We start from the raw sequence: 13,159 nt of genomic DNA, 5'->3' as shown, positions 1-13,159 counted from the left end.
AGTTCTGTTCCTCCTGCCGTTATCTCCCAAGTGCTGAGATCACAGGTGCCTGCCATCATACCTGTTTCCTTTCTTAAATTTTTATTTACAAGCAAAACTCCATTCCCCTTCATACTATTTTTTGTATTAGTTATCGTATTTTTGTACTTAGTTATCGTAATTACTTAACGTACTTATTTTAGTCATTATTTGTGGTGGTGGGGACTGAGTCCAAGGCTTTGGCATAGTAGGTGTGTGCTTTGCCACCAAGCTAGATCCCAAGCAAACAGTCCTCAAGCATACATTATTATTAACTACAGTCACTATGTTGTGCAATGGCTCTCTCAAACTTATTTTTCCTCCCTAATTCAAGTTTTGTGTTTTTTCACCACCTTCTGGACCTCTGACCTCCAACCTTTGGTAATTGCTACAAGTTTGGCTTTTTCATATGTAGCATTTGTCTTTTTTAGTCTGGTTTGTTTTACTTAATGTAATGTCTTCTGGATTCCTGCCTGTTGTCACTAATGAAAGACTTTCTTCCTGACCACTAATAGTACTATTGTCAGGGGAGTTTAAAAGGGATCTGCATCAAGTGCAGGTGGTGTTTAGCATTAGGCCAAGTGCTGGGCACAGGACTGCTTCCTTCCATGTGACTTGCTGAAGAACCAGCCCTTCCTGCTGCTGCCTGAACACCAGACTCTGCACAAAACACTATATAGACACAGGCATTTTAAGCCTAAGTATATCTTTTTTATAGAAGTTTTTATTAAATCCACAGAAGTAAAAACCATTTTGTGAGGGAGCACAAGTCAGGCCACCAAAGGAAAGAGAAGATGGAGAAAGATCAGTGCTCGGCTGGGCTAGCCAGAGGCCCTAACTTCAGGGACCATTACCAGAACCAAGCAGCTCCTGAGAACTTAGGCCAGCACTAGGCAGGCTCAATAGAGGAGTAAGTCTAAGTATATCTTCAAAGATATGTCATGACATCTCTAATAACTTGTTCTACTCTCAAACTATCAGTGGGTTCTGCACTCTCACTATCCTATCCCCAGCCCCTACACCTTACTTAGCTGGTGCAGAAAATCCCACACTTGATCCCAGGTCTTAAGAAATGGCCATGCAACTGGTTCTGCAAAACACAGTTCGAACCATGACTTCATGTAGCTGTTGACGATCAAAATAGCATAGTCTCATCAGTTACATGTTTGGCAAGTGCGCAAGTTTACAGTTGTCAATTTAATGGCCAAATATCAGCATAAGGGAAAAGGATAGAGGTTGCATAGGAGTTGAGGCTGAGAGTGAGCCATGAGCCAGGATGGGGCAGATGGGGAGTCCTTGGGCCATGGTGGGGGACTCCCACAATTACTGTCAGTGCCCAGTTTTTGCTGTCACCATCTGCTATATGCTTGGAATTCATTTGAAAGCTGTCACTTCTTTATCAAGACTGAATTCATAGGGGCACAGTATGTCTCCCATATTCTCATTGTTTTTCACAGCACCCATGGACTCTGGATCAGTAGAGAATTATCCCCTCATGCTTTATTTAGAGGAAAAAAAGTCCCCACTGCATATTAATTACTTAGTTAATGCTAAAATTAATCCTAAATTATTATAATGTTAAAAAACCTGAAAGCCTCCTAATAATAGTAATAAAAATGTTCAAAAATTATAAAAGGATTTAATACTTTCTTTGATAAATAGATTTGGAAGGATTTCCTAAATGAGTAAAGAAATAATTAAAATTACAAAAGAAAGGATCAAAATATTGATTTTTTAACTTTCAAGTTTCCATTAAGAAATGAAAAACTCAACTGAATGAAAGGATTCACAAAAAGCTGTCATCAAATGACAACAGCTCAATTCCTGAGAGGCAAATTGAACAGTAAGCAAGAAGCAATTTTGAAATAAGAGATTTCCCCATGGCAGTGAGACATCTGTTTCTTAATCTTATGTCTAATTCAAGATATGGTTGAATTCTAGCATTCATATGCCACAGAGCCAAATCTCTGTATAGCACAGCTGTCAGAGTGACTTAAAGTGGCTTAGGTCCTCCATCCATTAGGTTCTGCCAGAACCATTAATGGCACTGGTTCTATAGAGTTCCAATACAGAGGTCATGGCCTGTGAGGGCTGTCCTCCGGAGAGATAGAAAAGGTAATACACCGAGGCTCCTGCCTCTTACCAAAGGAAATTTGGATTTTATAGACTCATGTAAAGGTGATTCTCTTAGACTCTCTTTCAAGTAGCATTTCCCACCTTCCTGATCTGTGCATGCCTAGACCTGCTGCAGAGTCCTGGATGAACCTTCCTATCCAATGCCGGGCCACCTCCCAACAATAAGTTAAAAATACACCTAACCTACTGGACACCATGGCTAGAACACATAATAAAATTACGGCTGGGTAAACTCATTTACATAAAACATATTTTATAACAAAGTGCTGCATGTCTCATTCAATTTATTGAGTTCTATACTGAAGTAAAAAACAGAATGGCTTTTGAGAATGATGCTATCTTAAAAGGCTGAAAAGTCCTAAATTGAACCATTGGAAGGCACGGGTCATCTGTACATACAAGACATAAAATGGTGCACCTTACATCCTTCCTGTCTTTCTATTTTTATTCAGACCATGCAGATATGGTCTCAGTTTATTGGATGAGTTGGAGGTATCTAGCCCAAGGAGGCAGAAACCGTGTCAGAAACTGAGCAGTACTGGCTGTTCTGTCACACAACAGGAGTGAAGACACATGATTTTCAATTCTGGAAGCTGGCTGCAAGGACGAACATAGGAACATTCCAGAAATGTTAAGTAGCACAGAAGTGTGACAGGTTGCTTCCATCACACTAGTCCTATCATTGTACCTCCTCAAAGTAGGCTCAGAAACTGGAACTGGAACAGACAAAGAGTGGCACAGAAGAAAAGGGGGCTTGAAGGGCCAGGCAGGTTAGATAGCTACCCCAGAAAATGCCATGTACAATATGAACTTAAAAGGAGAAATGATTGTGTATATTCACTGACTTGACATGACTGAGTGTGCACTACTGTAGGATAACAAGAGCATGTGTTGATGTGACAGAAGGCATCTAGTATATCCATGGCTTACTCTTTCATTCTCAAAGCAGAGTGGAGTCAAAGTCCCATGTAATAGTTACACTCTGGCCACTGTTGAAGAACAATGCTTTGCGCTACTACCCCAGTGGAGGAACTCACTAGGTTCAATGACATCCATCCTCTCATCTTCTCTTCTGTGCCACAGCAAATAGTGTTAGAAAGGTAATAGAGAGGCAGGGTTAGACCTGATCCACCTCACCTCAGGTCTTTCTCACTGAATTCTTTATTTGCTGAGGACCCACTGGACCAACAGTTAATAAATTGTGAACTGCAAGCTAACTTTGCTCATAACCTACTTGGGTGGATGAAGTTTTATTGGCATAGACATGACTTCATGCTGGGTATTTGCAACTAAGGCCATGTAGACTAAAAATCTTAAAATATTTACTACCTGGTCCTTTCCCCCCAAAAGCTGAAACCTGGTATATATTATAAGCTGTCTGATGACAGGGCTATGGATCATGGCCACTATTTTATCCATAGGGCATCCCTTGGGGAATTTTACAGAGTACACATTAACTATATAAGGAACTACATGAGCCCAAGAATGAACAAAGTTGCCAAGAAAGCTGAGGGCCTAAACCCTGATAGAAATAGATAGAATAAAAAGCTCATGGTCAGTCTACCTAGTTGGTTGCTTATTGCAAGTTCATTTTGGAATATGAAGTCTAACTTTTAAAAACAAATCTCCTGGGGATAAGGAAATGGCTTAGTGTGTCAAGTCTTACTGCACAAGCATGAGGAGCTGAGCTTGGATCTCCAGCACCCACATAAAAGCTGGGTATGGCAGTGTGCCCTTGTAACCCCAGTGCTGGGGAGAGGGAGACAGGAGGATCCCCATGGCTTGCTGCACAAGTAGTCTAGATAAATCAGTGAGTTCTAGGTTCAGTGAGATCCTGTCTCAAAAAATAAAGTGGAGGGCTGGAGAGATGGCTTAGCGGTTAAGCGCTTGCCTGTGAAGCCTAAGGACCCCGGTTCGAGGCTCGGTTCCCCAGGTCCCACGTTAGCCAGATGCACAAGGGGGCACATGCGTCTGGAGTTCGTTTGCAGAGGCTGGAAGCCCTGGCGCGCCCATTCTCTCTCTCTCCCTCTATCTGCCTTTCTCTCTGTGTCTGTCGCTCTCAAATAAAAAAATAAAAAATAAAAATAAAGTGGAGAGTAACTGAGGAAGACACCCAATGTCAACTTTTGACCATATGCACAAACATGTACCTGCATACATATGTCACAAATATGCAAAAAAAGAAAAATTTTCTGAGGGCTGGAGAGATGGCTTAACAGTTAAGCGCTTGCCTGTGATGCCTAAGGACCCCAGTTCAAGGCTCGACTGCCCAGGATCCACGTTAGCCAGATGCACAAGGGGGCACATGCGTCTGGAGTTCATTTGCAGTGGCTGGAAGCCCTGGAGCACCCATTCTCTCTCTCTGTATCTATCTGCCTCTTTCTCTATCACTTTCAAATAAATAAATAAAAATAAAAACAAAAAGATATTCTGAAAGAAAACTATATTGAAGTATTTGTCAGGAGCTAAGGATATGGCTCAGTGGAAGAAAGCGTTTTTAATATATGCAAAGCTCTGCTTGTAATCCTAGGCACCAAAACTTTTTTAGATCTAATCTATAAGCACTTTATTCCTCTCAGACTCTTGAAATTTTAAGAGTCCTCCTCCTTTTCTTCCAACATTCTTATCCTTCAGACCTAGTTAGGAACTGGTATGAATTTTAAAGATAATTAAAACACACTAAACTTACCTTTTTCCAAACAAACAGCATTGGAATATCAATGCCTTTACTAATCTACACTCGCTGATAAAATTTTACTTAATTCTTTTATTTTGTAGTTCACCAGTGTTCCTTTTTCTAGCCCCATTGCCTTAATGTCCCCAAGGTCAATGAAATGCATATGAAACAGAAATCTACAAATAAAAGGAACTATTAGAAATTGTCACAATTTTGGAAATAGTGACAATGAATGAGTAGTTATCACTAGCTGGAAAAGATGAAAAAAGATTACAAATGGCAAATTTCACAAAGAAAATGTAAATAAACATCTGAAAAAGTCTTTCTTGGAAGATGACAAAGATGCAAGATAAAGATAATTCACCAAACTGACTTCCTGACAACCTGTGAGCCTGGACTCTGAGGAGCTAAGCCAGGAGTCCCCAGGTGGACTGCAGGGGCAGGCCCACATTGGCTCAGGAATGGTATGTGGGTACCTGGACAAGAGCCACTGAGAGGCTTAGTTTTCCAAATAGACCTTAGTGGCCTGGTAATGTGCAAAGTAGTTCACTCAGCACTTTGCCGAAAGGGATGAATGAATTACATTCACCTAGTCACCATGTTGCATGATGTAGAAATATCTTTCAACAAATCCCAAGGGTGGGCAGCATGTTAAGATAGGAAGTTTATGACATGAAAATTTAAGTGCATCCATGGAATCCTCAGGATGCCAGGGGCTAGCGGCTAGGAGACAAACGTAGCTGGAAAACATCTAGATTACATCTAATCTTATATGACTGTTCTGCTCAGTCTTTGTCAATAGCATTTCCTCTCAGAAAACCCAGTCAATTTCATTTTTTTTTTCTTTTCTCCTTTCCCCTCTTAAAGAAGGAAGGAAAACCACTGAAGGGAAGCCTCATACGTGGCAGAGCTGGATGGACATGCTGAGAGCTACTTTGGTACACAAGAATAAATGCATCAGTGAGCCAAAAATTTGTAATAATTACCCAAAATGTGTTTATTAAGCAATTTATGGCTCAGGGTGCTCATCAGACACTGTACAAGGGATTTTATTGTTACAGACTGCAGAGTACAAGATAGCACCGAAGGCAACTCGGGCAGACACAGCTGAGATCAGACAACCTTCATGTACCCTAAACCCCCACTCGGCAGGAAGTGATGATCAAGGTTCCGATAGTTCAACAGATCATGTAAAGACAACTTCTTCCTTTAAAAATCAAGTCTCATCTATCAACAAGGAATTTTTATAAACATATCACTATAAGTATGTAGGGTTTTCAGAACTTCATCTTCCCTGTTCAGAGAATAAGAGTATCTTCTGGGTAGCAATGTCTGAGTGCTGTCTGCACCTCAGTCAATAAGCAATTTACCTTGAGGACATTAATTCCATCATCGTCCCAATCTAAGAGACAGCATTTGGCAAACAGGACATAAAATGAAGTGGAGGAGACTTGCTTGACCTTAGAGCAAGGCCTTCTCATGATGTGAAAAAATAATCCAGGACTCAGGAACATCTGGGCCTACATAAGATTTTAACTTTTCTTTTTCCTTTAAACCATATCATTTTGTTCCAAAAACAGAGATAGCTGATATATAACTCATTAAGCAGACTTAAGAATAAAGCAGTTTGCTAGTTAGTAACATTTGAACTCAAAGGCTAAACAGAAATTTCAAGTAATTGGAGAAACTGCATCCTTCTAAAATAACAGCAGTCTTATTACTAGCTCTTGTAGTAACCCAAGCTCTAGGACCACAAATGTCCCATGACTCAGCTTTATTTGAAACTGAATAGTTAAACTGATCACATTCTAGACCTGTATTTATAATGTGATAAATCAAGAAAACAAAGTGATCTATTATATTATACAAAAATAGAAATCCCTTCTGGAAAATACTTTTCTGAGTGCTCCAGAGTTTACCTAAACAAGGAGCAAGTGAACCACATGGGAGTCAGTGCTAAGCAGATTCTCCAGGTGACATTCAAAACAGAAAGTGTTTCCTTCCCCAGAACACCTTTCCTGCCAGGGCAGAGGGCTGGGTCTGAAGGATGTGCCTCACAGATTCCCTGGCAGAAACACGGAGGAATCCAACCAACAGCCAGCCAGGCATTCTCCAGATCACACTTTTCAACCTGGTCAGCAGTGACAGTACCGAGGATTTTCATAAGTCAAATTGGGCCACAGCATTGCCTTTTTTTAAAAAATCTCTCCCAAGAGACCTGGTACAGTTCAATGCCCAGTCCTGAATGCAGCCGAAGTTAGATGCTAGATGGAGCCTGTACCTACCCGATCCCTCCTCCCTAACCAGACACCAGCGGAGAGGACCCTTCCAGCGCGGCAGCTGGCACTGCTGCTCCTCAGCAAGGACAAGACTGACTGGGAGCTGCATTCTACAAAGTTTGTGCGTCTGTAAAACTCTTCAGCTTCACAACAGAGACTACTGAAGAGATGACAGGGATGGGAGTCTGCAAGGGAAAGGCCCCATGGAGGGAGGAGACCAAAGGACCAGGGAGCCAGAGCAGAGTGCTTGGATGTACATGCAGACGTCACACAGAGAGAGCACTCCAGCGGTAAGTGACATAGGCCAACACTACAAAGAGAACATGGACAAGACAGAAGCCTAGCAGGTCCCTGGAGCGGAGGGCAGAAGTTGGTTGTGGGGGGTTCTCCCCGAGTGCCAGCAGAGTGTCAACAGTCTTTCGAATGTGATGAAAATCCAACTGCAGGATGTCATACGGAGAGCAGAGATCAGCCTATTCCAGGGCAGCCAGTAGAACAGAAAGAGACAGTGCATACAATTAAAAATTTACACAGGAACAGCTGGGAAGAAGCAGATATTCTCTGTTCCTAGCAAATGACAGGAATAAACCCTATTTCAAATAAGTTAAAGACCCTCTTCACTAGGAGATTTTTAGCTCATTAGAAAAGTAGAATACCCAGTGCGTCTTATCGAATAGGACAAAGAAACCCCATACCCACATTATATCACGGAGGAATAGCAATAGCATGCTCTGGATTTATACATCCTCCTGGCATCCCAACACTAACATTCTAGAGGTACCCAGGGGCATCTACCACTTATTCTTTACCAAAGAAAAAAATTTAAACTGAATCCTTGCTCCTCTTAAGCACTCTTTTTTATTTTATTTCATGTATTTTTTTAAGCCTAGGGAGGCCTCAAACCCAAGATCTCCTTGCCTTAGCTTCTAAGCACGAAGATGACAAGCACACACCCTGTGTCCAGCAATAAATCTCTCAGCCTCATTTATATAAGCTGATTATTTTTCTCTGAAAATGAACATGCACATATAATTTATTCTAATTTTTATTTTTATTTTTTTGGTTTTTCGAGGTAGGGTCTCATTCTAGCCCATGCTGACCTGGAATTCACTATGGAGTCTCAGGGTGGCCTTGAACTCACGGCGATCCTCCTACCTCTGCCTCCCAAGTGCTGGGATTAAAGTTATTCTAATTTTTTGAATTTTAACTCTGGAAGGTGCTAATTCTAGTTATATGCTTCCATGTGTCAAAAAGTACATTAAGTCTCATGGCTTTTTTTTTTTTTTTCCTACTATACATTAAACAATGAATGGCCTACAGGAAACCTCTAGGATGTACAGCTAGAAAAGTATAACACGTATGGTTATTTTCTACATTCCTCTACCATAGCTCAAGTGTGAAGAAATGACTGGGCCTGTGTTTTAACTCTTGGACAGAATATAAGTGCCGAAATTAGATGTCTGGTCTTCTGAGCTGACCTCTGACCTTTCCACACTTGAGCTGAAAGCGCTGGAAGCAGTATGCATACACAGTGAAATGCTGAATACAGATTTTGAGCTGTGGATCTTAAAATTAAAAATGACTGTAACTGATGTCAGTAAGAAAGAAAAGTTGTAGTTTTGCTTTCAACTTAAAGATCGAAAATATTTGTGACATATTTCATAATTACAACCTTATTTTAAATTAGGCAAAACATTTAAAAATATATATTACATTTGACATATATATATTTTTCCCATACTTTTCTACAAAACTAGCCTTTTATTCTAGTCTCCTTGCTAAGAGGAGATCAATCCCAACTTAAAGGCAATTCTGAGTTTGTGTGCTTGTCTTGCTGTATTCTGCTAAAGGTTAACTAATGCCCTTGGGTAAGTAGGAATACTGTAATATTGGATGGGCTGAAGATAAAAAATATTCAAGTTTTTAATGAAGGCAGAGATACTCTTAAGAAAAGATATTTTAAGAATAAAGAAATGTTAACTTTATTCAAATCTTGCACATCTTCTCAATGGATCTGGAAGAGTTCTTCCATGAACGGAAATAGCAACACATAAACTGGATCTTACTGGCAGACAAGTTCTTATCAAGGAATAATGGATGGGGAAATATTTCTTTCCAATGGAAGAAAAGTTTTCTATTGCGGCAAGAACTTTCTATTGTAATGCTGACTTTACCAGTAATGTCTGAGGAAGACAGACCGAAGACAGAAGGCTTATATACAAACCAAAATGAGATTTTTTCATAAAAGTGGTATTTCCATGGTAAAAGTAAATCATGATGCCAGGTGTGGTGGGACACTCCTATAATCCCAACACTTGGGAGGCTGACACAGGGAAATTTGAGAGTTTGAGGATAGCTATGGTTAACTAGTAAAACCCTGTCCAAAATAAGTAAATAAACAAATAAATATTTTTAAAAGCAAGTTATTTTATGTCTTGCAAGTCATTTCAGACAGCTCAGAACACGATGGAGCATTTCTCCTCGGCAGCACCATCAAAGGACAGGGCAGAACACCTCTTCAGTTTCCAGAGCACTTGTTTGGTGTGGTGGCACACTTGGGTCCATTCTCAAGGACGTAGAAAATACCAACTATTCTTACAGAGACAACAGTTTCATCAATATCAGAATCACAGAAGCTGGGCTTAATTAAAGCAGGCAAGGTTATAGTAGCTTAAATCAAATCTGAGCTCTAAGAGTGAGTCTAATGAGTGAGTCTCAGCCAGGCTCATGAGAAAAAATTGGGAACATGATTTATGTTTGGGATGTGGGCTACTACAGCCACTTTAGAGCTGGTCTCTGACTTAACTGCATACCACACAGCCAACAACCATCAGTCTAGCCCCTGCAATAAGGCAACAACACTAACCATGGTGGAAATTCTTGAGGGAACCTGGGGATTTCTAACCCTTTGTGTTTTCCCCAAATTAGACTTAATGAGAGGGAAATTGAGATTACAACTACTTATTTCTGAAAATTAAATTAGAAAATACTAAAAAAGAAGAGAACATAAAGTGGCAAAATGTTGCCATGTCTTTACAGAGCATTTGTAATGACTGACAGCATTTGAAAAACAATTACTCCGAAATCTTTATTGTCAAATGTGCATGTTATTTCCCATTTTAGGGAAAAGAAATCCCAATCAGCAAAGGCAAGGTAATTAGCACAGAGTGAACACAAGGATATGACTGAAATTGCTATTGAGGACTGATGAGTCCCCAAACACTGTCGATTTACAAACAGAAATTTATACATAAATCTGCCAACAGGACTAGCTTTTGTTTTTAGTAGAAGTTATGGGTGTTGACAGCTTAAATTTTTTTCTGTTTTAAAGAATACTTTTATTAGATTATTTTTTGTACAAAATAATGTATTTTACTATGATATTTTCATAAGTATATTTTAGTAATATTTACTCCTCCAGCTAGTCCCTTCCCCCCCAACAAGAACCCCCTTTTTCCTTTCATAAATTTGATTCCACATATGAGAGAAAACATGCAATATTTGTCATTCTGAGCCTGGCTTACTTTGCATAATATGATAATCTCTATCCATTTTTCCCAAACGATGTAATTTCATTTTTCTTTATTGATGAATAAAAATTCTACTGTGTATGCTGTCCACATTTTCTTTATTTATACAGAATGACACTGGAATTTCTTCTTCCCTTTCTATTTTATGGAACAGTTTGAGAAACATTGGTATCATAGTCTAAAATAGGCAGAAGTTATATTTAGAAATTTAGAATGTATTTGAACATTATTTAATTTTAAAAATCAGTATGTTTATAAGATATTTTAATTGAAAACACCACAACTCAGAGATGTTTACAGTCACTTGGAAATTTCAAGCCCCAATTTAGTGACAAGGGTTAATTTGACAAGGAGAGGTGAAAGGTGGGTCAAGATTTCCAGTTCTCTCCATATATTTGACAACGAAGTGCCAGTGTAATGAACTTAGAAGAGAATGGTAATATTTTCAAGCAAATTCATGTAGATAGTAATTTAAAAGCTCATACAGATGCCACTGCTGGATGGTGGGACCTTGACCATCAGCCATGCACGCAGACAGGCCACAGGCTAGTGAGCAGTGAGCAGGAGGCATGCACTTGGGAAAGAATGATTGCTTGAAGAATAAATGCACACTGTGTATAAAAGATGAACTGATTTTCCATGCTAGAGATGGGCTCTATCAACAAAGGAAGAATTCATAAATTGGCCCAATAATAACTTGTCAGTTTGCATCTTTCATTACTCAACTTCAGAATTAACCAATATAAATACATAATTCAAACAAATATTAGAACAAAACTTTGACTTCAACTTTAAAAAAGGATTGGTTATAATTTAAGTTGTTAGTAAAGCCACTGACTTGTGGAGGAAAAAAACATAGCTCAAAAAGAGTAAGAAACTCATTTCTTGTCAACATGAAAACAAAACAATGAATTCAATATGCACACTGCCTTTCAATAATAATTTCATAAACCTTTACAAGTTTAAAATAAGAAAGTTATTACTTATTTTCAAGTAGTCAATCTCATTATATAACACAAAAATGGGGCTGGAGAGATGGCTCAGCAGTTATGATGCTTGCCTGCAAAACCTAATGACCTGAGTTTGATTCCCTAGTACCACATGAAGTCAGTTATACAAAAGGGATGCATGCATCTGGAGTTCATTTGCAGTGGCTAGAGGCCCTGGCATGTCCACTTTGCTGTTTCTCTCTCTCTCTCTCTCTACTTGCAAACAAGCAAATAATTTTTTTTTTAAAAAAACCACAAAAGTACAAGTATGAAAAGTACTGAAATTGGAAAAACTAGAACATAATTATGCTTATTAAAAGCACAATGAATATAACTTAGAAGTTAATTTTTAATTCCACTTGGTGCAGAAACTAATATATTCTGGGTGGCCTGTCCTTGTGAATATGAAGCGAAAACCCACAGCCCCTCATCACCCTGAAAGGTCTGGGCTGCCATGGCACCTACATCACGCACCGCTGCCCTTCGACTCCTCTTACTTTCTCTCAGTAGCAAAGGGGGAAGGGCTGAACTTCTCAAAACAAACGTGCATGTCTGCTCTAAGCTTCAGCCTTCCCCACACACCTAAACAGGACCTCTCTTAAGTAAGGATAATAAGAGATCATAGAGAGCTCTAGACAAGGGATACTCATTTAAAGTTAGAAACATTTCCTCAGTGAACTAATATCTACAGTCTAATGCTTTTGATACTTTCATAAATCAGAGATTTCTTATGACCAGAGAGAATACAATAAGATACCCAAGAGAACACAGGATTCCTAAAATAGCACTACAGTTTGGATGACAGCCAACAGTGAACCTGCAACATGCAAGTTAGAGGTGAGGAAGGAACAAGCTGACCCACAAGTGGCCCAAAAAGTAACCAGGGTCAGATACAAAGAATGTATCATGAAAATTTAGGAGCCCATCAAGATCTGTCAAGACCAAGTTGGTTGAAGCTTTCACTCGGGTCAAAGATGGATACACAATTTGACCTCCCACATCAGCCTCAAAAAGTGTACAGCTATTGCTTCACAGGGCCTACAAACTAACCGACCGAGGAAGCCATTCCAAAACCATTCCATTGGAAGACAGTCTCATCCACATCCTCTACTGTTTATTCAGTAAGTTAAAGAGCACTTACCACATCCTACATGGGCATACTTCCTGAACAGTCAAGAGACCACAGCCTGGTTCTGTGGCTCCAACCACTGGATCATGTGTAAATGTTTCATGAACAGTGACTGACCAACCCTAGGGCCAGGATTAGAGGCTGTGCTCATAGGGGAACTTCTAAAAAAAAGTGAAATGATTTAAAAATTGCTTCCATTTCATCAGCTACTCTATCTATTCCTATGGACCTCATAAAATTACAAAAACTGCTGACCCAGACTTTCAAATGATGATACTACCACAAAAGACAGCAAACAGCATCTTACAGCACAGCTGTAACTTTTAGTCTCTACAGAAAAAGTCATTAGAAACTCAGCTTATAAAATGCTGACCTCAAGATTTCGGTAGGTTGTGTGTGTG

General features: G+C 39.6%; 1 protein-coding gene across 5 annotated transcripts in view; it reads right to left on the bottom strand.

Moving 5' to 3' along the window:
• Lrch1 (leucine rich repeats and calponin homology domain containing 1) overlaps positions 1 to 13,159 on the bottom strand; it is a 211,796-nt gene that overhangs the window by 1,969 nt on the left and 196,668 nt on the right. For 3 of the 5 annotated variants that reach the window (XM_045145359.1, XM_045145361.1, XM_045145363.1), the window contains one exon: positions 5,851 to 7,583. The exons of the other annotated variants lie outside the window; for them this stretch is intronic. In XM_045145359.1, coding sequence (XP_045001294.1) covers positions 7,377 to 7,583 — 207 coding nt within the window. In that variant the 3' untranslated portion in view covers positions 5,851 to 7,376. Of the gene's footprint in view, positions 1 to 5,850; positions 7,584 to 13,159 lie in introns of those variants that run through there. 5 annotated transcript variants of the gene reach the window in all.

Source organism: Jaculus jaculus, chromosome 3, assembly GCF_020740685.1.
Source record: "Jaculus jaculus isolate mJacJac1 chromosome 3, mJacJac1.mat.Y.cur, whole genome shotgun sequence".
Lineage (NCBI taxonomy): Eukaryota > Metazoa > Chordata > Mammalia > Rodentia > Dipodidae > Jaculus > Jaculus jaculus.
This window is presented reverse-complemented; position numbering and strand designations above follow the sequence as displayed.